Here is a 26,517-nt window from a genome sequence, read left to right on the forward strand (position 1 = left end):
AGGACTGTCAAGTGTCCTGTTTTTCCACTTTACCAGGTGGACATAGAGAAATGTTATTTTGTCATGTGGGATAGTGTCTGCACAGGCATATTTTGTTAATGACAACCATAATACATGATGCATTATGGTTTCAAACCATCCGTACCATGAATGCAGTGTGATGCTTTAAAAAAACATTAAGGGATAGGCTACCCAGAAAGAATATTGAAATATTTCCGGGATATACAGGGACAAAATTAGAAAAGCCAAAGCTCGTCTGGAGATGAAATTGCTGAGTGATGTGAAGGACAACAAGAAAGACTTCTACAGATACAATTGCAACAAAAGGAAGATTAGGAAAAATGTGAGCCTGCTGCTGAGTTGGACAGGAGACTTAGTGACTGGAGAAGACTGAAGTACTCAATGCTTTCCCTGCCTCAGTTTTCAATATTGGGGCCAGAGCATATGATATCCAAAGGGAATTTCACAGAACTAAGTTTGTTTAGCTTCAAGAAAAGGTTAGTAAGGTAGTCTGGTTGCTGTCTTCCACTACCTAGCGGGTGATTATAGAGAAGATGGAGCCAGACTCTTCTCAGAGTGCATGTGAAGGAAAATAGACACTGACATTAAAGTTTCTATGATTGCACATCTGTTTATCTGTTGTGTATCTATCTCTATTCCTTTTGTCTTCTTGTTTGCTTTAATATTTTCTTTGATCTGGGCAGGTGAGGAAGGGTGGTGTTTTCCTTGCCTTGCCAGTTATAGCAAAAAGAAATTGTCTTCATTCACCTTTGTTTTCTCCATCAAAGATACCCAGTCATCCTGTCAATTGAAGAGCACTGTAGTGTGGAGCAGCAGCGACACATGGCCAAAGTGTTCAAAGAGGTATTTGGGGATCAGCTTTTAATGAAGCCTATTGAAGCCAGTGCAGATCAGCTACCATCACCAACCCAGCTGAAAGAAAAAATCATCATCAAGGTAGGCTTGCTTTGTGTGCTGGTAGATAAAATAGGAAAAAGAAGAGCAGGAGGCAGAAATACTACTTCTGGCTTCACAGCTTTGCCGTTAGTTTCTGTTGAGACAAGAAACTCTACGCTTGCAGTGTGTACTAGTAACATTTTGCAGTATTTTATGGAGTTCTGTAAAACTACGTATTAAAGTCCTTGCTATTGGTTTTCTTTGCAATAAGCGTTGCTAGTTCAAGTGCGAGATTGAATGTCAGCTCTTTTCTAAAGGTCTTCCAGCTTCTGAGATGTCGCTGCTAAATTTCAGCAAGGGTTCACTGCTGCAGATACTCATCACACACTTCTTACACAATGTAGCCTGTTTAAAAATGAGAGAAGTATGTTCTTGAATAGAAAGTTAGATTAGTAACTTTTTTTTTCCCAAAGAATGCCTCTCATTCAAGTGAAACCCAAAGCACTTGCAGGCTGCACACTTAAGTTGTCAGGATTGCTTGCAAACTTAAAAAATTGTTGGGTATTTACTAACTCAATGTCATTTAAATATGCAATTTAGTGAGCCACTTGTGAAACACGGAGGAGCTCCTATTAGAAGGCAGTCACTGTTAGAGTGTCTTACCTTCTGGGCAATACAGATGCTTTACTCAGTACTGTTGTGCAACAGCATGAGGCAAGATAACCAAAAGAAGACTTCTTAGATTGAAACTGCAGTAGAACTTTGAACTTTTTGAAAGGCAAAAGTAGATGGAGAGTCTGAGGGCTGCTCACGATCTCTTTAGTAAAATAATAATTAGTTTTGTCCATGCTTCAGTTTTCCAGTTCTTGAAACAGTACTGCATCCTATGTATTAAACTTCTGCACAGAAGAAATAAGGATAGATAGATACAAGCATACAGCTCTTGAATGTAAGACTGGAAATAATAGCACCCCACTATAAGGTGCAAAAGTTCTGTGCTTAAGTTTTGTGGTTTGCCCCCCCTCCCCAAATTGTCTGTTGTTATCTTGCAGAGCATAGAGGGGAGTTGTATAGGCATGTAAATAATAACATCACAGATCTGATTTAAAGGGAATTACAAACTACTGTGAGTCTGCACAAAAGAACATCCACATCACTCTGTCTATCTAAAAGAGCATTAAAGAGTTTTTAAATAGACCAGCACCTGCTGGTGAGCTAGTTATGTTACTTGGCTTTTGTTTGGAAAATGTTGTCGGTAAACAGTCAGAGGAAACTCCTACTTTAGGGGCCTGTGAGATTTTTCAGATAAGCCTGTCAAATTGAAATCTACCTACAGTAGGCTATGCAGAACTGAATGTGGTAGAGAACTACTAGGTACGAGATGATTAATCCTGTCATTAAGTGCAGTTAAGTATTTGATGTTACCCTTACCCCTTTGAGCCACTGTTTTTTGTGAGCACTCTCAGGAAAGTCGAACTTACCCACTCTTTTCATAAAATATTTGCCTTCTGCCCATTTTTGTGGTATATGAGTGAATTCCCCATACATTTTAATTCCTCTTTGTTTTGTTTTGGTTTTTGTTCCTTATGTCCTTCTCTCTGCAGAGGGATTCTTGTTTTATCCTTGTTTCTTGGTATGTGTCACTTCATGTTTTCTGTCCTCTAAAGAAAGATAAGTCTTATCAAACTAGTTGTTCCTTCATTGCTTGAATGGTACCTCTACTAAATTTTTAACCTTTGTTATGAGATTTACATTCTAAAGAAAGAAATTCCAGCCCTGTTGCATAAAGCCTTGTGGAACAGCTGTTGTTATGGTAATGACACAAGAAGGCTGTGCAATGGAGGGAAATACTTCCAGTAATACTGAGTGTGCTGAAATATGACCAATTTTATATATGATTCTATCTAAGTGTATGAATGTGGTGAGGTGTTTTTTGTTTTTAAGCACAAAAAACTGGGGCCGAAGGGAGACATTGATGTGAACTTGGAAGACAAGAAAGAAGAAAAAAAGCAACAAGGAGAACTTTACATGTGGGACACAATAGAACAGGTACAATTTATGTGACATTTGCTACAGTTTGTTACTAGGCTGTGTAATACTGGAAATTTACATGAACTTTCTCAGTATTTGTGTAAGTAATACTGTCAGTTGAACAGATGTGAATGAGAGGAAGAAGGTATTTTGTTTATTGTTATGCCTTGTTTTGAAATTGTGGTTAGTGAGTTTCCCTCTGACTTGTTAAAGATTTTAATATCTCTCAACTTTTAGAAATGGACTCGGCACTACTGTGCTATTGCTGATGAAAAGCTTTCATTCAGCGATGATATAGAACAGAATGCTGATGAAGATTCGTCAAAGGTGATGACTGTGTTTTGTTGTTTAAGCACGTTCTTTTTATTCTCTCAGATTATTTCAGTGTCTGTGGATGCATATTTTTTTTATACCAATTTTCAAAATTGCAGGGGATCTGCGTCAGATAACAAGTGTATCTGGAGACAAAAAATTTTAAAAAGAGTCTTTGCCAAGGTACTCCAGTTAACTCTATGTTTAATAAAATAACTTTTTCCCTTGGTTAATTGAGGACTTGCAAAGAGGAGTACACAAGACAGTGAAGTATAATTTTGGTACTTAAATGCTAATGCTAATGTGTGCACTGACAATCAAAGTCTTTATATGCCTTTGGCTAAGTACTATTGCTGTTCTCAAACTAGACAGTATGATGAACTAAGGTTTGTTGTGTTAGTGATACAGCACACCTCTTACACAGTGCACCTTGCTCATTACACATTTGCAAAGCATTTGTCACAGATGAGCATGTCTTACTTGGCTGTTGTGCATGGTAAAGCAAAAATATGAGGCTCAGTAAGGGTTGCAATAGCAGTGATGTTCAGCATAGTTTCTTGTTCTGACCTTTTGGGTTTCCATACATGCTCTTTTGTTGCTAACATGTATGTGCAGGGTTCAGAGATCTCTCTGCACATGCAGAATGTTTTACCCATTCACCTAGATGTTAACGCCAGTAAAATCATTAATGTGTAAGGAAGAACACAGATGAATCCTGGAAAAAGCTGATTAGTAACTCTGTGACTTAGCAGTAGGGTATTTTGCCTTGAAAATATAAATTGGTGTTTGCATTGATGCATTCTTTCACTTTCTGTTGATTACATATTTGAATAAGGCTGAAGTTGATCACGTCTCCAAAGAAATGACTTGACTGGGAAGGAGAGTCAAGGATGACTGTAGAGATGATTGGCTTGTTTGTGGAAGGAAAGTTCAGGGCTAGGAAGAGCCAAAATCCTGAAACAGTAGATTCTTATATCAGTAACAAGTACTTTGTTTCAAAATCATAAAATTAGAAATGCACTGTAAAAATTCTTATTTTCTGGTCTAGGAGGGGAAACGTACTGAACTGCACTTAAAAGAGAAATGGTTCCATGGGAAAATGAAGGAGGGGAGAACAACTGCTGAGAAACTGCTCCAAGAATATTGTGCTGAAATGGGTGGCAAGGATGGGACATTCCTAGTTAGGGAAAGCGAGGCTTTCCCTAATGATTGCACATTATCATTCTGGTACGGTGATTGTCTTAATTTTATGTGGGTTTTGTTTGTTTTATGGCATTACACAAAAATGTGTGTATTTTTCTAGTATGCGTTTATAGCTGAGACGAAATAGGAACAGGAGTTGCTATAATTACTAGAATGCTATTGATTCTGGTATGGTGATTGTCTTAAAAATTTTATGTGGGTTTTGTTTGTTTTATGGCATTACACAAAAATGTGTGTATTTTTCTAGTATGCGTTTATAGCTGAGACGAAATAGGAACAGGAGTTGCTATAATTACTAGAATGCTATTGATTGGATTGTGAAAGACTGCTTTCTAAATTAAACTTCAGTGCAGCATAGTGCATTTTGGCAGAATAGGCTTTATTTGAAGTGTTACAGTTGTCAAGAGAAGACTGACTGGTTTGATCCTCCCCTGTACCCTCCCAACTTTTCTAGTGCTCTGGCAGGATATAGGATTTGTTATTTCTTCAAGGAGTGGACCAAAATTTGATCTTTTAATTTAGGGAGAAATTACTGGTTTCTACACTGAAAGGGTAGTCTCGTGAGTGTACCTTTATTAGCAGAGATTGGTCCTTTCAATGAGAGGATCCTCTAGAGGGAAAATAATAAATAATTATCAGGGGTTTTTTGTGTTTTGGTTTGGTTTTTTTGTAATCTTTTTTCTTTTTTCTTCTGGTTTGGACATTATGAGGAATAACGTATCAGATAGATTTCTGACCCAGAAAGCTGTCAGAGCAAATTTTGGAGGGAGTAAGTGTATACCAGGTTTTAAAATATTGTGAATTGAAAATTATTGTTTTCGATCCTGTAATCTTACTTGTCATGCTTTTTGTTGCTGTTCTTACTTTGGTTGTTTTACAAGATGATACAAATTTCTTGCCTCTTCACAAGCTCACCAAGTAGTTGACCAGGAATGGGTAGGAAACGCTTCAAAAGAAGAAAACCTGTTATAAAACCTTTCTTTTCCTTATGCCCCTCTTCATTTCTTCAGGAGGTCAGGTAGAGTCCAGCACTGTCGGATCCGTTCTTCAAGTGATGGGGACTCTGTGAAATACTACCTGACGGACAACCTTACTTTTGACAGCATCTATGATCTTATTCAACACTACAAGGAGGCCCACTTGCGATGTGCTGAATTTGAGCTGCGTCTGACTGATGCTGTGCCTAATCCCAGCCCGCATGAGACTAAAGAGTACGTACAGCAGAAGGCAAGCACCAGGGTTGTTGTGCCAGTGTCCTTTGCGTTGTTTTAGATGGTGTTGGATTTTTGCACAGAAAATTCCCTGGATTCAGGAGCACACCTGAGTGTTGCTTGTCTACGGGTGTCATAGGAATAAGCTTCCCTGAAAGATGCCAAGTAAGATCTCTGACTTTGTGAGAACCTGGTACAACAGAGAGTAGTCACTGGGAAAGCAATTTACTAGCAGCAACTAGGAAAATCAGTGAGAACTGTAATGCTGTGGAACTGTGCCAATTTCTTCTTTCTCTGCTCAGTGTTTTACAACACCCAGTGGGTTGGATTAGATATTTAGTAGTTGGCTGTGGTCTGGCAACTAAGTGGTCATGGGCTGTGCCATCTGGAAACTCTATTACTGAGGCAGTGAGCCCAAACAGTTACGTTTTCCTAATCCACCCTTCACCTCACGCCTGTCAAGCTGGTTAGGTTGACTTTGCCCCATGCTGATAGGGAGTAGTATAGCTTGGTGTTTATTTCCAGCTGTTGTTTGCCTGACGTAGATCCTGGGCAGAGCTTGTTCTTGTTTGCTGGCAGAACACTGTAATCACTACCCTTTGTTCTGTTTTCTTTGCTGTGAGAAAAAGTAAATCTCCTTTGCCTCTGAAATACTGATCTGTGTCTTTAAAATTATTTTTTTGCACCCCCGCCCCCCCCTCCCTGCAGGATTTGGGATTCTGTGGCTACCTGTAGATAACTTTGGAAGCAATGAGAGGGGAGGGTAGAGTTTAAGGGTTAGGCTTTCCTGCCTTTCTGTATAAGGTGGAGATGTACTGCCAGTATAAGCGGCCACAGCTTCACTGAAGGCACATTAGATCCAAGATAGGTCCAGCCCTATAGTGAAAGATAAAATCAAGCTCTGAATAGAAGAATGCAAATGCCTGGTGTTTTTCTTTTATCTGTGTTTGGTCTTTTCCTTACATCTACTATGTCAAAACTGAATAAACTACTGAAAACTGAATGGCAGACTAAAAGCAGGATCTGGTGCCTTTTTTTCAGGAAGAAATGCAGATTCATGTTTTATGATTTCAAACAGACAAGGTTTTCTGATATATTCTTGATGCTTTCATCCAAAATAAGGTGCTGTGTTGCCATGTTTTTGTAATAAGCTGCTGTCATAGATGGCAAGATGGGGAAGATCTAATGCATAATTTTTCTTGTAGTGTTCGAAACTGTTGTTAATAACACTGCCTGTTATTCTTAGTGAACGACATTTGACCAGCTTTGTAATCCTTTGTCCATTTTGATTTTTAACTGTTGTAGTTGGTACTATAGCAACTTGAGTCGGGGAGAGGCAGAAGACATGCTGATGCGAATTCCTCGAGATGGAGCCTTTCTGATTAGAAAGAGAGATGAACCTGATTCGTTTGCCATGACTTTCAGGTAAGAAAAGACAGATATGACTACATTACCTAGTAGCCCAACAGTGTTCTGTTTCTTCTTATTTAAAAAATACTGTGTTTTTTTTAGAGTCATAAAATTATTGCTTTCAAACTCTAAGTAATTAGCATGGTTGATTTGTGTAGCAGGTCCATTAATGAGAATGTGTACAGGAGTTAATTTGTGACTGGAATAAACCTTTATGCTTTTATAAAGAATATCTGGGCACCGACTGTCCCTTTCTTCCCATACAGATCTGTGCATGGCCCTTCTTCGCTTCCTTGACCCTCCTTGCTACAGGGTGTTATTTTGAAGTTTTCTTTGGTGCTGATTCAGCAGTGATTCTAGGTCCTTATCCCCTGGAAATCCTGCCCTGTCATATAACTGACCGAAATGAAATGTCAAAATGAAATTGTTGGCTGTTCTTGCTAGGGAAAATATTTTTGAAACTCTGGTTCTTACAACAACATTAATGAAATATATAGAATTCTGGTGTTCTCCATTGTGCCTTCAAATCAAATTGCGTTTCTCTGAAAATGCGTGTTTCTGCAACGTATAAAATTGCTTTGGAAAAACAAATACTTGTTTTCTTCTTATTTACATGCCTTACTGTGTATTGAAGATGTCCAGAATTCCCCAGTCCCCTGTGTACTTTGGTTTGAAGCTTTCTGCTGTTACCAAGGTGGATATTGAAGTAACTTGAGCTGCGGCATCTCAATAAAACCATTTCACAGTGGGGGAAAACAAGAAGTACCAAAACTTCAGCAGCTTGAAAAGGATGCAGGGGTCTTCTGTGGGTGGGATGATTGTCAGTGGATGGTTTTACTGTTATCAATGCAAGCACAAACCTTCTGTTCAAGCACAAGAGATTTTTTTTTTTTTTTTCTTTCAAAATTGATTCCTGTAGTTATCAAAATGATTATAGGGAAGAGACAGCTACTCATTTTGACGGGACTGTGTCTGTCACTTAGGGACAGTGGCAAATCAGCAGCAGTGGATTCCAGAGGGACTCTCAGTCTGATCAGAGGCATTTGTGTTAAGATATTCTGCCATCTTCATACTATCTGTAGGGGGAAAAAAGTAGGAAAATTTAATCTAAGCAAAACCATGGATTTGTCCCCAGGCCCTGTACATTGTAGAAAAGTGAGAATGTCTTTTTATGGATTTAATCAGGCAACTGGAATTCAATTTGAATAAAAGAGGCTTTGGAAGAGGGGGGAAATTATTTCACATGATTAAGATGCAAAAGCAGTTTTGGTCCAGTTTACAGCACTGGTGCTCTCACTGCAAGTACCAATACCTTTTACAGCAGCTGCATTTGTTTCACAGAGCGGAGGGGAAGGTGAAGCACTTCCGAATTCAACAAGAAGGTCGACATTTTGTGCTTGGAACCTCGGCCTATTTTGAGAGTTTAGTGGAGCTGGTAACGTACTATGAGAAGCATCCGCTGTACAGGAAAATGAAACTACGTTACCCAGTGACTGAGGAGCTGCTGGAGCGCTACAGCATGGTAAGTGATGGTCTTTATACGAGTGCCGGCTGCTGTAGCAGACAGAGTCTCAGATTTAGACTTGGGGGTGCTGGGTTTGATTCTGGCTGTGGTAGATGATCTTTGGGGGAGATTAAGCAGGTAGTTTTCTTATCTGTGAAACTGAGATGGTTATACTGACTTCTGTCACAAGGGTTTTGAGATATGTGAAGGAAAGAGCTTCATCTTTGATTACAGGTCAACTCTTGCCTTCCTCATGATTTGATTAGAAAAGCTGCTCTGTGAAGGGGATCATTGCTGTGCTAAAACAAGTTTTTGATAATAGCCTGGCCTGCAGTTAGCCCTGTCTTCTATTGCTGGAGTGGGCAGAGATCTTAAAATGATCATGCAGATGCCAATTGCTAAGCATTTCAGAAAAAAAGAAATATTTTGCTGTGCCTCTTGCTCTGGACAGGCAGTGGCATTCGCTTCACTGCACTGGAGCTGTCTTTGGAATGGTGTCCAACTGCTTTCTGTGGTAAAAAGTGAGGGGTACCTCTCAAGGCTCACTCTTTGAAATAAGCATGAGGAAATCTCCCCAAGAGATACTTGTGTCTGTCCATTGACTAAACTAGGAGCCTGGATAATTAGCTGAGGCCTGCTTTCTGGATGGATATGTTCCATGACAAGAGAACTTTGCTGAGGTAACTGGCTTTTGAAAAGCCCGAGATCGTAGAATCATAGAATGGCTTGGTTGGAAGCAACCTTAAAGACCATGTAGTTCCAACCCCCCTGCTATGGGACTGAAAATGTTTTAGACCTCAGGATTTTTTATAATGTTGCCTGTAACCAGGGTTCTGTATCCTAGAACTGGGTCCAAATGGGACCACAAAGAGAGAATAAAATGAAGAATATGACTGTGTATATTATTTTAGAATTTTTATCTAACAGTGAAACCAATACTGGAACTGAAGTATTGTAACATAAAAATCACAAGTTTAAGTATTGTCTTCCCTAGTTGCACATAGAAGGGTGCTCACAATTTCAAAGCTATCTGACTGATTAAGAGGTATTGCTGTTTCATTGTGTTTTACTGTTCATTAAACCGAGGCATAGACAGGTTAAATAACAAACTCATGTTCAGCTATGTTCAACTATAGACATGAGCATAACATAGGTGTTTGGCTTCCCTCCTCTTCTGTTTGCCTATATATTGTCAGAAAGGTGGTTTCAGCAATGAATGTTCTATTAACATTGTCTTTTATAATTTTTGATTCCTGTAACTTCATTATTTTGTTTTCTTCTTCCTGCTTTTTAGGAAAAAGATATTAACTCCCTCTATGATGTCAAGATGTATGTGGAACCCAGTGAAATCACCCCTACAGTGGTATGCTTAGAGAGATGGTCACGCTTACTGTAGACTTCTGAAAATTACGAGTCTTGTTTGTTCATTTCCTGTTAGCAGTAATGAAAAGGATAATTGAAAGTGTTAGGCTGCTTGATTTATGGGGGACTGGACAGCAGAAATTTAAAGGGTGTGACTTTTTGCTGGCACCTCTTTAAAATTTGTACCACGTGTTTTCCTGTGTGAAAATCCTGTATTGAGTCATCCATACTGGGAATTACGGCACCTTTTGCTATTGAGTCTGTGGAGGCAATTTGATTTGGCATGCATGCTTATGCAGGTATGCCCCCAAATTAAATAACCTATGAGAAGATTCAATTTGAGAAAGCCAAATCTTCACAGATAGAAAGTACAACATGTAAATCCCCAAAGTGTGCCTATCTGTACGTGTCTGTGCATGTGTGTGTGTTGTCTGTGTGTTTATGAGCACTGTTATTTGTGCACAAAATTATCGCAATTCTGTTAGCAAACATGGCCTGCATGCACAAATAGGTGCAGAGTTTATTTATGGGCTTTCTATATAAAAATGGTGCCTTTGGTTTATTAATGAGTTGTTACAGTTTATCTTCTTTTAAGATATATACCTAATGTTTTAAAAACAAGTGGCATAGCAAACATCTACTTATCTCTAATTCTTGTTAGGGCCTGCCTACTTGTAAATTCTCATAAAAGTTCACCTGCTTGCAAATTTTGTGGCTGTAATTCTTTTTCACCTTTTTGGCCAATGAATTTGCATTGCTGCTGAAGAATTTGGGTAGTAGTAAATTCAAGATAAAGGAATTCCTTGTCCTGCTAAAACTTGGTGTCTTCGTATCTGACCGGCAGGATAGCTGATGTGGTTTTGAAGTGGAGGCTTTGTAGGCATCTAAGCCCACAAATTCCAACTGCGTATGAATACATGTAATGAAGATATAGGATTGATATTTCACTATGTGGTTTTCTTTTTTTTTTTCTACGACAGTAATTATGTTGCAGCACCGATAAAAGAAAGATTCTTTTTTTCTTTTTCTTTTCTTCCAAGCTGATACTTGAAGAATAGAGGTTAAGAAGCATTACTTCCTTCCACCAATAGATGTCACTCTGGAACTTTAGTATTATGCTTTCTAAGCTTCATAACAAAAAAAGGATCCAATTTCCCCCCCGCCCCCCTTTTTTTTTTTTTTAAAGATTGCATTATTGATTATTTTATGACCCGTCCCCCTAGATGACCCCTTTGCTCTGTTTCTTTTAAAGCCTCAGAGAACAGTGAAAGCCTTGTATGACTACAGAGCCAAAAGAAGTGATGAATTGAGCTTCTCTCGAGGAGCTTTAATTCATAATGTCACAAAGGAAACTGGAGGCTGGTAAGGACAAAGATTCCTCATAGGACAACTTCTGCTGACTTACTAGATGGAGAAAAAAATGAGCTTTGGGTAGTAGTCTTTAAAAACTTTACCTGTTGTTTGATTGCTGCTTATTAACTGTGGCCTTATAAATCTTAATGCCAGTGTATTTAAAAAAACAAACCAAAAACAAACACCAAAAAAACAAACAAAAAAAACGCTAAACAAAACTCAGGAAAGTTGCTTTAATTTCTAAAGAAGCATTGCAAATAATGTATTAAATTATTTGCAATTATTTTTCCTCTCATCCTCAAGCCTTCTTTCACATCTCTTCCATTTTTCTGTCCTACAGCAATAACCTCAGCCCGCGGAGAACCTTCATAGCCCAGTGTATCCAGTATTTTTCCTTTACTACTTTCATCCTTCCCTAACACTTGTGTGTTCTGGGAAGTCATGCATCTATTACCATTGCCATCATTGTTCTGTTTCTTTCCTTGCTCTACTAAGTACTTCTCAGGAATCAAACCGACCCTTTTTAGTTATTTGGACAGTCTTATAAGAGGTTTTCTTTCTTAGCTGGCTGGTAAATTGCTTGGAAAGCTTGGGAATCTAATGTTTCCCTGTAGTTTCTGCAGGGTAATCAACCACATAATAGTATTTTTAGTACTAGAAGGGAGAAAAGCCTCTTAAGTCATTAATTGCAGTTTACAGTAACTGTAATCCTTCTGAAATGATCTGTTACTACAGTTAATGATCACTTTGTTAGAGCTTCTAGCTACTTCATCACTTATATTTTGGTGATAGCCAGCTAGACAAGGTAGTATGGGGTATTAATGACTTAATTCTTGAGGATTATTGCTTCACTAATGGCTTATTGAAGCTCTTTAACTGTTTTTTTTCCTCTATATATGCTTTTTTTTATTAAATTCAGGTGGAAGGGAGATTATGGAGAAAAAGTCCAACACTATTTTCCATCTAATTATGTTGAAGACTTGTCATCTGATAACTCTGCTGAGCTTGAAAGCCAGGTGAGGGTTAAAGTTTGTCCACTACATTTCCCTGGAAGGTTATAGAATTACGACTCTGCATGCTGTGTTTGAGAGAACACAATAGAGAGATGCATATATTCTTCACTGTTCTCTGCTGCTGAATATTTTTGTCAGGGCATCTCTCATAGAAAACTACTTAAGGAGATGGTTGATTTGGTGGAGTTTTAGGAGATTATGAAGGTTTCCTGCTAATGAAAATCATACCAGTTTAGATTTTTCAGATAGTTTGGCTAAACAATAATGTGTCTGAAACTTTTAACTAGTCTGCCTGTATAATTACTGCCTTAATATTTGCAAATAAATAAACCATATGTCCAAACACATCTTACTAGCCATTTCACATTCCATTATTAAGTTTTTATGCATAACAAACCCTATACTGTTTGTCAAAAGTGTCTAAAAATCTAGTCCAGAGTCTTGGACAAAGAGCTCTTCAGCAAAAGAAAACAAAACTGCATAGTAAGCAGTTTTGACATTTTTGAGTTTTAAAAATAAAATGTTGAATTATTTTTTTTGTTCTGAAGCACTTCCAGTGATTTTCCAGGAGTCTTTGAAGGAAAACACAGGTGTTAGATTCCCCTCTCCCCCCGCCCCAGTCATTGCAGCCTTAAGTAGACTTGAAAAAATGAGCAGTTGTGTCAGGACAGAAGCTGCACTCCTCATTTTGACTGCTCTCACTATAGAGATTCTCATGTGTTTCTCAAAATGAGAAATTCTTGATATGGAAACAGGCTTTTAAACATTATAGTGGGCATGCTTTCAGTGAAACTGAGGTTAGATTTAATGGTGCGTGTTTATTATTTGTTAATGTCCTGTGCACATTCACTCAAGAGAAGATTTAGTGTCAGATTTAACTCATGTTTTTCAGATTATCGAGGACAATCCATTAGGCTGTCTGTGTCGTGGCATACTGGTTCTTAATACGTACAACGTTGGTATGTATTTTCTGATGCTTACACCTGGACTCCTGAGCTTTCTGTGCTGAGTAGACTCTTATGTTTATCAGGAAAGATGTTTTTAAAAAACCAAAACAACCAAAACACCTACTTGTATTAATATAGCTAATACAATTAATATGATGAAATTTTATGATACTAACTGTTGCAATGAATCAACAATGGTGGATTAGAAGAAGAGCTGTTGAATTTTAGTATAAATTTCTTGCTACTATTTGCCTAACAGTGAAAATGCCACAAGGGAAACACAAAAAGCCTTTTGTCTTCATTCTGGAACCTAAGAATCCAGAAGATCCATGTGTTGAGTTTGCAACTGATAAAGTAGAAGAGCTCTTTGAATGGTACCAAAGTATCCGTGAAATCACTTGGAAGACTACAGAAGAGGTATTGATTAAAATCTATCTGTTGTTGTTTTCTATAATGTACTGCTATAAATTTACAATAGGATTTGTCTTTAGCTGCCATACCCTGCTAAATCTTGCTAACACATGGTCCTTCACTCTCTTGCATATTGCTGTTTGTCTGTTCATTTTATTGATGCTGGGAATCTTGTTCCCTAAACTCTTTTGGGAATGGTATGTAAATTAGTACTTTATGTAAATTTATGTTAACAGAAGTTTTTCAGCAGAGTATCATCTGTTGCACCGTGCACCTCAGTGAAGTGTGCTTAGTAGTACAAAGTAGATACCATTATGATTTTACATCTGCTTACACTGGTTCAATCCTAGTGTTAAGCAGAAGAAACTCAGATATCAGACTGTTCTGTTCAGAGTTGTGAATCCACTAGCGAGTACATGTGAAATCTGCTCTGCCTTTGCCTAAACTCTTCTTAATCCTGTCTACTAGCTCTGCTTTCCAGTGAATGCAGTGGCACTGACAGGGAGTTGTTTGGCTAATACTTTATTTATTTGTAACTAATAAGCACATTCTGGATTTACCAGATCTTTAATAGTAGTATTTCCAAATCCTTGCCTAAAGATTAAAGATTCTGCCTAAGTTTAACTTCCGCATCCCTCTACAAGTACTGCCCCTTAAAGACATTTTTCAGGACTTGCTTTTCCTGTTCTGATATGTTAATTTACCTCCCTGTCATCTTTTTTAGTATTTCGGAAGTCTTTGACATGACCAAAAAGCCCTTACAATGACTATGCTTAAGTATACTCTTTCCTTTGTTGCTTTTATTCACTTTTTATTGTTAAGTGAGCGATAGGAGTGATGGAAAATGTGTTTCAGTATCATGTTGGCTCATGCTGTTTATCTGTCATCTGGAGTGGTAATGCTCTGAGGGTCATCATAATCCTATTTATAGCGGGTAAGTTGGTGTCTCAAGCAGAGGACTGCAAATTCAAAAGGAAAGAAGCAACAGGAGCTGTTGACCTGTTGTTGGGGGAGGAGAGATATGGTTCTTATGCAAGAATTTAATTTAGAAATAAAAATGAGAAAAAGAGAAACATGACCTAGAAGAAGTGTCTCTAAATGGAATGTTTTTTATGGTACATCAGTGGCTTTTCAGGAGCTTGGCAGCTTTTTCTCCCTCTGTACAGTTAGAGAAGTGTTAAACACTCTGTGTTCAAAGATGCTTTAAAACTAATTTCTGTCAGTCAGGAGGCTTTTCTCACAGTGTGGCTTCTAGAAAATTCACATGATAAACTGCTGCATGGGGATGGGAAAAAGATGAGGAAATGCCTTTTTTGCCAGTACAGTTAACAAGCTGAATTTTGGGGAAGGAAAAAGCATAGGGAGTCAATATGTTACATTGTTGACTCAATATGTTACAATATGATACAGGTTTTTTATGAGTTCATTTTTGGGCTATGGCCATTATACACAAAAAGTAAAACTAAGCTTCATGTATCTTGTCATCTCTGTTTAATACTGGTGCTTGCCATGCTCCTAGGAATGGTTATTCATTGCTAGCTCTCCTGCTTGGTTATCACTACAGCATTATGTCTGAAGATGAGCTCATGGCATCTAGAAGTGGTCCTTTGCTGTTTGGAGCTCTGGTTACTGTTGAGCAATGTCTGGAAAACTGTGGTGGATCACTAAGTACAATGAAGTTTGTATAGCTTTTTCCCAAGGTTATTTCCAAGTCTAAACACCCTATTCCTCTTTGCTTTTCTCAGTCGTCAATGTATAATCTCTGGTTCAGTGAAACATTCTGGAAACCTGTGGCTCCCTAGCTCTGATTTTCATTCCTCTTCAGTTTGTCTTGTTGAGGGAACTCTTTTGGAAGACTTCCTAATTGTTGCTGCTTCAGAACCTCTTGTACAAAAGCTAATCGTTGTTCAGGATGGGACTCTTCTAACATGCTTTATCCTGTAATTACTACTTATGTCTGAAAAACCTCCAGTCCAAATGTTTCTATCCTGGACAAATCTTGCTGATTTCAGTAGTTCCCAATCTCTGGTTGCAGGGACCGTTGCTCAGCATCCATAGAGCAGGTGCTTGCAAACATGGAAGTAGATAGTGAGTTTATTACTGGTGATGGCAACAAGACTACACATGATTTTCCATACACGTTATTGGTTTGGTGTGCTGATACGGTTTGAATTTAGCTGTTTGGGAGTTACTAACAAGACTTAAGTCCTGCTCAAGATTGTAAATAAATAGAGAGACACTTCACTACCCTTTGCAATTTTTTTTGCATACTTTTGAATTTATATGAGACACGGAGTTGAGAATGTAACTGAAATTGAGTAGAGCCACATTAAAAGAAAAAAAAAAATAGTTGCCAGAACTCTGAGTAGGACTGATCAGGGAAGCACTGAAACGCATGCTTAAAAAAACCCAACACAACAATGTCCCCCCCAAAATGCACCCACAACTAAAACCCAAAACCACTTAGTTAGCCAGTTCTCTGCATTGGGTCTTAAAGTACATTACATCTATGCAAGTGTCTAAAGTATCAGATAGGAATCTGGGCAACAAAGAATGCATCAACTTTGTAATTTCATTAGAGTATATCCTGGAGTTACTGTACCATAATACTCAATGTATCTGTAATCTAAAACTTTGTTACATTTTACAGGAGAACAGGAGGAAATACTGGGAAAAGAATCAATTGATTGCGATTGAATTATCTGATCTGGTAATCTACTGCAAGCCCACAAGCAAAACCAAGGACAATTTAGGTATTTCCTTTAATATTATATCTGAATTTTACCCTTTCTACTGTCTTTACAGATGTTAGTTGAAATTTTAGAACTGAAGAAAAAATCTATCCTTTCTTTACTGGAAAACAAAGTTCTGCCTCACCCTTGCAGTTTTCAGGGGCACTTTGAAATTGTACCCTAGGGAACTTGATGCTATTCAACTGTCACAAAAAAACTGTCACAGATTTCTAACTAGTCTACTAGCGATACCCTCTTGTAGGTGTCTTTCATGGGAAAGCTCACTAGTTATGTCCTAGTACTAGTTACTAGTTATGTGGTATATGGTTGCATAATATAAATGCGAACTGGGGCCTGTGTAAGTGTGGATGTGGAATCTGACACTGAAATATCTACTTCTTATTCCAGTTTTTTGACATTGCTGCTGGAGAAGCCAGCAAATGCACCCTTTTTCTTTAAGTTTCTTTGTAAGCATTTTTAATAAGCTGTCGGTGTGGTTAAGACATTATAATTATAGTAATTGTTTGAGGCATTGGCCAACCCTGGCTCACCCTTTCTTCTCCCCATTTAAGCCCAGGAAAAGATGTCTCATTTGAATATGTGTTATAGTGGTCAGAAGTACATTATTAGCAATGATGAGATAAGAACATGACTATGGACTCTTATCTGCCCCGCTGCAAAGCATGTGGCAAGCAGGCAATTTTAACTTCCAGTCTTGATGCTCAACCAATTTGCTGTGTCTGCACGAAAACTGTGCCAATTATTGCATTAAAAGACAAAGCAAAAATAAGTAAAACAAAGCGTTAGTAGAAATGCAGTATAAATGTCGACTTCTTTCTTCCTTTAGTAACCACTCTTTTTCCTCCCTACCCTGTGTAGAAAATCCTGATTTCAAAGAAATCCGTTCTTTTGTGGAAACGAAGGCAGAGAGCATTGTTAAGCAAAAGCCAGCTGAGTTGTTAAAATACAACCTGAAGGGACTGACACGTGTCTATCCTAAAGGACAGAGGGTCGACTCATCCAACTACGACCCATTTCGCCTCTGGCTATGTGGCTCCCAGATGGTTGCTCTTAACTTCCAAACTCCAGGTAATATTCCCTTTAAAAACGCATCTAATCCACCTTCCATTTCACTATAAATGAGCCCCTTTCTGCCCCCTTTGCCATTCTAGTCACTGGCTGTCCTATTTATTTGTACTTCCATGCAAGAAGGGATGTGCAAGAACTAAAGTTTGGTTTTGAATGTGTGGAATGCCTGATAGAGTTGGTCCCTAAAAATCAGCCTCCAAAAGCCCTGTCTCTAAGTCTAACTAGCCCCAAACTCTAAAAGGTTTATTTCACCTTGATCTCTTCATCATAAGGAAGCAGCAATATTTACAGTAAGTTTCAGGTGGGTGAACAGTTGTTCAGCCACAGGGGAGGCTGTACTCCACTTTCTGTTAAGGGCCAGCTAGCTTATGACACTTTGATAGGAAACTAATTGTGAATGGAGATGGGTTTATCAGGATTACAATTGGTGCGAAATGGCCTGTCAGGTTCAGTTACTGAAGGGAACCGTGTCTTCCAATGTACCTTTCCAGCTCTTTCTGATAAAGTGGTGACCAGAAAGAATTACAGAGAGGAGCCATTAGTCTGGTACTTCCTTAGCTTTATTCAAATAGGGATCTTCTGTTATGACTGTTTAACTCTCTCCCTAGATAAATACATGCAATTGAACCATGCCTTGTTTTCACTTAATGGACGCACTGGCTATGTTCTGCAGCCAGAAAGCATGCGAAATGAAGAATATGACCCAATGCCAAATGACTTGAAGAGGAAATTGCAGATGATTATGACAGTGAGGGTAAATCTCTTTTGTAAATTATGTTTTATACAAGTCATAAATATCTATAAAACTAAAAATAAAGCTATTATGTTTCAGAGCAAGATCTGACAGATTGTCAAAATACTGTCTTTAAATGTCAGTGTGTTTGAGAATAAAATTAATTCCACTGGTTCCTGAAAAGAAATATATATCTTTATCATGCTAATGAAGCACAGGCTATAGGACTGAAAACACAATCCTGGGATAATGTTATATAATTGCTAATAAAAAATTCCAAATGAACTAACTTGCATTTCCAGGCTGATGACTACTCAATAGAGGGGTCCTATTGGAGATTGGTTAGCAGCAGACTAACTAGTTCAGAGATTTCGAGTGTGGAAGAAAGATATTTGTAATGAAATATAGAAACTAAACAGAAAAAATAATAAGCTGATCCCCCCCCTTCATATTTAGTACACTGAGACTTAGTCAGAATGTCATTCTCATTTTCCATGGAGAAATGAGTCTATCATTTGAAAATTATGCCATGTTGTATTCTGGTGCCAAACAGCAATTGAACTTGTTTCTGTTCTCAGTTGCTGTACAGTAAGAGATGCCCTTTAAAAATATGTTTTCTGAAAAAGAAGAAACACATTAACTGCTTTTCACTACAGTTTAGAGAACAGGTAAACAGGATCTCTGAATATAAACCAGGCATGTCTTAGAATACATATGTAATAAAGACTGAGGGAAGATAACAGAACTTATGTTACAGGCCTGATCTGGAACTGCCTACTGTGTGTAGTGAATGTCAATCACAGTATCTTACAACAAAAATAACTGGATTACCAAAAAAATGGAAGATATTATTATTGGTGCACAGATAGTATGTTTAATATATGCAAACATATTCAAGAGAGGGAGTGTGTATTTTTGCATGTTCTTCTGTTTTGGTCCCCCCCCGGCTCTAGTTCTGTAGGCTACCTTCAGTACAGAAATAATGGTGCCAATTTTCCTTTGGAGGTGGTTATAATTTACTGTTGCTTTTGCAGGTTTTAGGTGCTCGTCATCTCCCTAAACCTGGTAGAAGCATCGCTTGTCCCTTTGTAGAGGTAGAAATTTGTGGGGCTGAATATGATAACAACAAATTCAAGACAACAGTTGTGAGTGAGTATCTGTAGTTTTCTGTGTTGTAGGGATACGATTATAATTCCAGTGCGCGTAAATAAAGTGAGTAGAGGATGACCATGAATTTATGTTGTCTGTAATTGGCCAGCAACCTATATAAGGAGGAATAAGTTAACAGTTGCTCTGGACTGATGAGTTATACAGTATTATTCTCTTGCTTGCCTCAGGGCCAGTTAATTTGAGAAACATCAATGTATATCAAATTTAGGAAAAAAAAAGTACTGTTGCAGTTTGGGGAAAAAAGTGTCTCAATTCTGTTATGGTTTGCCTATGCATAAGTTTGTGTATTTGCATATTTTAAAAAATTGCTGTCTTGAAAGTGCCTCCAACAGTGCTAGTCAGTTCCCAAAAGTCTGGCCCAAATGAGGAGTTACTACTGTGAGAGATCCAGACTGTGTTTATTCAAACTCGGGTTCTAAGACTGGCATCCTCTTGGAGACAGCTTGGGTATGTAAGGCTGTAAAGTAGTACAACTTGCAATGCAATAGAAATTTGATCAAAACTTACTCCTGGTGAGTTCTGGATAAGGGATGCATGTTTGTGTGCATGTGTGTGAGCTTCATTTAAGTGCACTGAAATGGGGCAATATTTCAGCCACTTAATATTTCACCATTTAATATTTTTGGATGCAGCACTGTTCCTGTAGTAGACAAGAAGCTTTGGTTCTCATTATCCAAACCACTGGTACCAGTGGAAAATAAACACCGAGTCAGGAGCAGAATGTGCATTGTGGCTCTTCAGTACTTTGGAGAAAAGGATTGAGTTTAACTTTTTGTGGGAAGGGATTGAGACTTCAGAGAGCAAGCTTTCTGGCTGTGTCATGCCAAATTACTTGGTGTTCTATAAATGACTATAAGAATTGGGCCATTGTACATTAGCCTTCCCAGTTCTTTTCATGCTTTTACTCTGATACGGAGCATGAGGCTCATGAATATGAGCAATGAATAAGTGTGGAGTTGCTTTTTTTTTTTTTTTTTACAAACACATATCCAAGGAGGTTTTATATGTTTGAATACAAATAATAGCTTTTCTTCATGGATTTCCATCCTTGCCAAGTTTCCTCCTATCTCTCTCCTCAAATGAACAAATACAAACCTTGTGAAGCAAGATTACAACAGGAGACAGATGGTGCATAGGATTTTTAGGCCTTTGTATCCCCAGAAAATGTCCTGGGATACATACCCATAGGTGAATGAAGTGAAATTATTGCTTCATAGTGCAAATGTTTCATTTTCTTTACAGATGACAATGGCCTTAATCCAGTTTGGGTACCCTGTCCAGAGCAAGTGAAATTTGAAATTTATGATCCAAATCTAGCGTTTCTGCGCTTTGTTGTTTATGAGGAGGATATGTTCAGTGATCCCAATTTCTTAGCACATGCCACTTTTCCCATCAAAGGAATCAAATCAGGTAAGATCAGTGGGTATAATAAGGGACTAAGTCAGAACAATGCTGTTCAGCATTGTTGTATTGTGACTTTGCTCTCAGTAGCAGCTACAATGTACCAAAGGACAAGTGCTCTTTTGATGTGAGTTCCTTTAGTCCATTGTTTTATCATGATACTGGGTGAGTAGCATAGAAGTATTTAAAAATAATCCTCTCACTCTCTTGAAATTCCTTTTTTTAAATTGAGGTAGGAGAGCATTATGTAGAATAATTTGCACTGTCTTTACCATATACTCCATTTCAGCAACAGGATTACATGCTCTGAGTAAAATCTGGGAAGATTCTTTTTCTGTTTTGGTGTCAGTGCATTTGTTTTGTTAATTATCTTAGATGTGGATGTATGTAGAGTAAGTTTTCTGTGCTCCTCTGCTTCTGACTTTAGTTTTCAAAGCGCATGAAATCACGTGTTTCTCAATTTTGCCATTCTTGCCTTTTGCTTCCCTGTAATTGTCATAGTAAAGCCTGCTCTCAGCAGCAGAGCATTTGAGCAATGAAGAATCTGTTAGCCCTCAGGACTGTGTGCACTGTTTTTGTGACTGCAGATAACCCTTTGCCTTGACTCTAATTGTGCTTTGTATACATCCCCCCCAGGTTTTAGATCAGTTCCTCTCAAGAACGGCTATAGTGAAGATATAGAGCTGGCCTCACTTCTGGTTCACTGTGAAATGCAACAAGTTCTGGTGAGAACTTGTAAACTGGGTTTTTTTGTGCACTTAGAGTGTGTGTTATCATTTGTTTGTGGAAACCAGGAAATGAGGGTTTAGTCTTCTGTTCTGTGTCTGATGTGCTGTTGTCAGGCATTTCTTCTGTAGGTACTGGTGAAGACCAACAACACAAATTGAGTTACTCTCCTTCTGGGTGGACAGATTACATAGTGCATTATTTCTTTTAACATCTAACAAAGCCTCATTACCTCCACTAGTTTTTGCTGCAACGGCATGGTCATTGTCTTCCCCTGTTAACTGACTGATGCCTTGCAAAGCTAGCTAAATTCAGCTTTGACTTCGTAGAATAATCTTTTTTTTAAAGGTCCTACATAAAAAGAAATCACTTTAGGAAGAGAAGATAGTAATTTCTCCCAGTATTTCATTAAAATAAACAACCCATCAGATGGAAGACATATTCTGGTTCCTACAGAAGTGGTAATCTGCTTCTTTTAAGCCTCTCTAAACCACTTGGTTAAAGTACTAGTATTTTTAAACATACAGGGGAAAAAATAACGATGCATCCTTGCTTATGAAGCCTGGCATTAAAGTGGCTGATCTGTGAACAGCATTTGTTGATGTTCGAAAGGTGCTGCTGTATATGTTGATTTGAAGCAGGATTGTTCTCAGACTCTATCTCAAAATTTTTTTAATGTAATTTAAATGCACTGGTGTAGAGGCCATGTGATGAAAGTTTAAAGATGCTTCTGGGAAGTCGGTATTTCAGGGTGCTTTCCAGTACCTTTCAGATTCAGAGGAAAAAAAAAAAAAAGTCCAACTTCTTTTTTGTAGTCATTTACAGCCATTCAGGCTTATGCTGCAGTTCATAGCAGTGTACATTATTTTTCCTGATTAAAACACCAGCTTCTGCTAACTGTAAGTCATTATGTCTCTGGAGGGATTTGTGCCTGCAGTTGCATACACTGAAATGGAAATTACTGAATTCAGTCACATTCTTCTTCACAAAGGAGTAGCAGTCGTTTTACGACATACTTTGTCAAGGTTTTTACAAAGCCACCTTATAACACATGATGTAATATGACTGTGTGTAATGACAGTGTTTAGCAGCCATGGTAGGTTCCTTCTGTTGGCTAGCAGAGTCATGAGAACAGGAGAGGGCTAAAAGCTGAGACCAAGTGTGTGCTGTGTGTAAGCAAGAGACACCTGTGTCCCTTGAAGATAACGTTTAAAATGTTCATATTTCATGGACACAAGTCTGATAGAGGAGGCCTGATAAACTGCTGTTTTTCAGCTTGCTGCGTTTGAGAAAACAGGCAGCAACTCACCATTGCCTAATATGTTGAGCATGGACATCACTTGTAGATATATTCTGAATTCCTCCTGCTGTGGTTTCTCTTCTGAAATTCAGATCATCATTTGCCTGGGGCAGGAGTAGCTCTTAAAGTGTTGTTCACAGCAGCAGTATGTCTCCCAATCTGTCAGCACCAAGTCCTTTGACAGTAGCACATTTCGCACTCTTGAAGCCCCTTCTGCTTGTTAAGCCAAATGAAGATGCAGCGCAGCTCTGTATTTTCTCAATGTCTGATGTCTCTGGGCGGCAATGCAGTGGCAGGAGAACTTTCAAACATTTTCCCTTTTGTTTGGCAGTCTGCAACAAACCAAGCCTTGCCATAGTTAATCAACTTCTAGAACTTCTGCCAGATCATTCAAGAGGCGTCAGAAAAGATCAAGGCTGTCTCCATCTGTTCTTCTGCCCCTCTTTTTTTTTTTTCTTCTTTAAAATGATGACCCTCCATCAAATTATATAATTTAATAACAAGCCTGTTTATATACAGAGCCCATCTGCATACTCTTGAAGATGAAACACAAAATTATAAAGGGGAATTACAGATGGCTGTGGAATTTCTCAGGAATAGAGAAGCAACAATATTGTACACATAAGCATGCACATTTATGAATTATTATGTGGGGCCTTATGCGGTTTCTGTTGAAGTTAACCAATTTTCTTGATGTTGTAGAAATTGTACTGTACTGAGGTGGCTGTTAGAAGCATGTCTTATTTGCTTGAAAATTGATTACTTGCTTCAGAAAGTGTGTATATCTCTTCAGCATTTTCTGATTACAATTAGCCTTGATGGTGTATGTGTTTTTAACATAAAGATTGAAGTGGACATTCTTAAATGGGGTTTTAAAGTCTAGCTTTGTGGATAAACTTATTTACAAGAACAACTAGTAGTACATGTGCATCTTGATGATTACCTGCAAATTGGTAATTAGCAATCTGCTTTTCCCTTTGTGATTTGGGAATACAAAGTTTCCTTCCTCTTTTAAAACAAAAACAAAACCAAAAAACCACAAAACAGAAAACCAACAAGCCCCCCCTCCCCCCAAAAAAACCAAACCCAAACAAACTGCAAAAAACCAAAAAAACCCACCCAAAACCAAAACAACAAACCCACAACCAAAAAACCAAACCCCAAAACTTTTTAAATTTTAATCAGTAGCACAGCACTGAGGCTATTTCAGTTGCTTCAACCCATACCTGGGTAGGAATGTAGGAATGTGTGGTAGGAAAAAGAAGGTTTCGGAAAGGATCTTGTTGCCCTAGCTGAAACCCCTTGAGTATGTTGCTAACCTGTTGGTTTTCCCAGATCTGGACTGAGTGCAGAAAGAGGCATTCTTATTAGTATGCCGCCTCTGAAAATGTTTGGATTTATTACGTTTATTGATTGCATGTCATTCCTTATAGGATAAGTATCTTGTTTTGCTGCTGATATGAAAATTAAGACTTCAGTCCTGCCAGTACTATTCCCCACTAGTAACTCTATAAAGGAGACAGCTTTTGCATCCAAAGTTTTGAAGTATTAAAATAATTTGAAGTCATAAAGGGAATCATGATGATTATTTTATGCTTGTGGAATATTTTGAGACCTTCTGCTGTGGGCTACATGCAACAGCAGAAACTGACTGCTGCAAATTATTCTTCAAATGATTAGTCGGTTCCTCTGCAAGTATTGAATTGCCATAGCTACACAGAAACACAGGATCTGTCATTCTTTCATGATCATATGAGTACTTGCTGCTATTAGGGGTCCTATTTACTAGTCAGTATTTCAACCTTTAGTCTAGATTTCAAGAAGAAAGCACCAGGATTGGTAGTATGTCATGTAATGCACGAATACAATGGAAGAGTAAAAAATTAAACTTTTAAAGAGTATTTTAAAAACTGTTATAATCTGGTAACCCATCATGATACACCGTTTGCTGTCCTTTCCTCAACAGACTGACATGCTTTATTAGGGAAAAATATTCCAATAGAAGTGTTTAGATACACACATTTCATGACTTGTGCTGGAATGTCCCTGATGCCCCCATTAGAGGGTATGGCTGGTCATACTGTGGGACGGAGGGGTTTTTTTTAGTGCTTTCTTACTTAGTTAGCTTGTTTCTGTAAACATTCCAGAATCATCTTATAAAACTAATTTTATAAAACATTCTAGGAAGCTAATGGAATGTATTTAGGAAAACAAAATGATCCCCCAAACTATGTTGATTCTATGTCTTTTTGGGTATATGTCTTACAAGTTACATTGATTTCCAATATTCTTTTGAAGGAAAGCGAAGAAGAGCTTTATTCCTCATGTCGGCAACTTCGGAAGCGCCAGGAGGAGCTTAATAACCAGCTGTTCCTTTATGACACCCATATGAATTTAAGGAATCCTAACAGAGATGCTATATTAAAAGAATTCAATGTGAATGAGCACAAACTACAGATATATCAAGAGACATGCAACCGCAGGTGGGTTGATAATCATTTTCCCTTCTAAGACAGCTCTATCTAGACATGATTTATGGCAAGGAAATCTCAGGTTTATCAAAATGAACATCTGAAGAGTGGTGAGGTTAAAACGAGCACATCTGAGTCAAGGAAGGGCTGCAGTGAAGCAAGGCTGGGCTGCAAGCCACTAGAGGCCAGCAGATGCTGTGAAATGTCTGCTCAGTGAAATCCCAGTTTCAGTGATCACAGTGAAACATGTAATCCTGTGAGTTTATATTCCTCTCTTCTCCTGCTTTCCACGAGGAAAGCCTGGAAGTATATACAGCCAAATAAATAAACCACCTCACTCTATTAAAGTTATGTCCCCGGAAGTGTCCTTAGTGTATTAGATATCTGAGAACAGAAGATGCTTCCAGATACTCAAACCACAAAAGATAAAAGCAGTATTGAACTGCAACAGCATAGAATTGTCAGTTAAGTGTCAGTACATTATCCAAAGCTTAGGGGAAGGATCTTTCTCCTTTGCCATCACCTTTGGGCTGGGTGTGAGGGAGACAGAAGCTTCATGTACCAGGAGGAAGTTTTGAGATCTCAAGGTGGGATGGAAGACTTTTCTTTGAATATTTTCTACTGTTTTTTTTAATGTGTGCCGAACAGCTGCATGAATCACTGGTTTACTCCCATATTATTGAGGAAAAAAAATTGCAGTGCTTGTTGCTGATACATTACTCACTGTTCATATCTATAGTAATTTGAACTTGATAGACTGTTTTCTTCTGAGAAATTCCTAGTAGACTTGACTTTTTCCTTTTTTTTTTTTTTCCCTTAAGATTAAAGGAGAAGAAAGTCAGTAACAGCAAATTCTACTCTTAAAGCAATCATTCTTTGATGCATGCTTTATGGTGCAATTCAGGAAGAGATATTAATTTATCCTGGTCATCCTGTACAACGATGGTCTCATCAGACTGAATGACTGGCAGAAGAGAAAGAGGAGGAAAGATGGATTTCCTTAATTTCTTGTTATAAGAAAAACTGTTTTAATTCCTAATAATTTATATTCTGTACAAAGCATACCCTCTGTGCAGGCCAGACCTGTGTATTCAAGATTTTTAAAATTTGAGGGCATGTAGTTGAGTAGACCTCACTTCTCATTATCAATACCTGAAGTACAAGTATAAATCATCTTCTATATTTGTGTATGCAGGCTATAGATAAGACATTCACAACAACTTGCGTGCATGGAATCACAC

The 26,517-nt window shown here is 38.1% G+C and overlaps 1 protein-coding gene across 1 annotated transcript; it reads left to right on the forward strand.

The window, feature by feature from the left end:
• Positions 1 to 788: 788 nt before the first annotated feature.
• On the forward strand, positions 789 to 26,517 carry PLCG2 (phospholipase C, gamma 2 (phosphatidylinositol-specific); the record flags this gene model as incomplete). Its single annotated transcript, XM_009703614.1, has 20 exons — positions 789 to 957; positions 2,842 to 2,946; positions 3,166 to 3,255; positions 4,289 to 4,467; positions 5,454 to 5,654; positions 6,960 to 7,079; positions 8,406 to 8,586; positions 9,863 to 9,931; positions 11,183 to 11,292; positions 12,203 to 12,299; positions 13,189 to 13,255; positions 13,503 to 13,660; positions 16,305 to 16,407; positions 17,266 to 17,475; positions 18,084 to 18,229; positions 19,243 to 19,357; positions 20,621 to 20,788; positions 21,416 to 21,504; positions 25,104 to 25,288; positions 26,098 to 26,517. Coding segments are annotated over 20 exons (2,605 nt in total), but the record flags the coding sequence as incomplete, so codon positions are not given.

This window comes from Cariama cristata, unplaced genomic scaffold (genome assembly GCF_000690535.1).
Source record: "Cariama cristata isolate BGI_N322 unplaced genomic scaffold, ASM69053v1 scaffold21647, whole genome shotgun sequence".
NCBI lineage: Eukaryota > Metazoa > Chordata > Aves > Cariamiformes > Cariamidae > Cariama > Cariama cristata.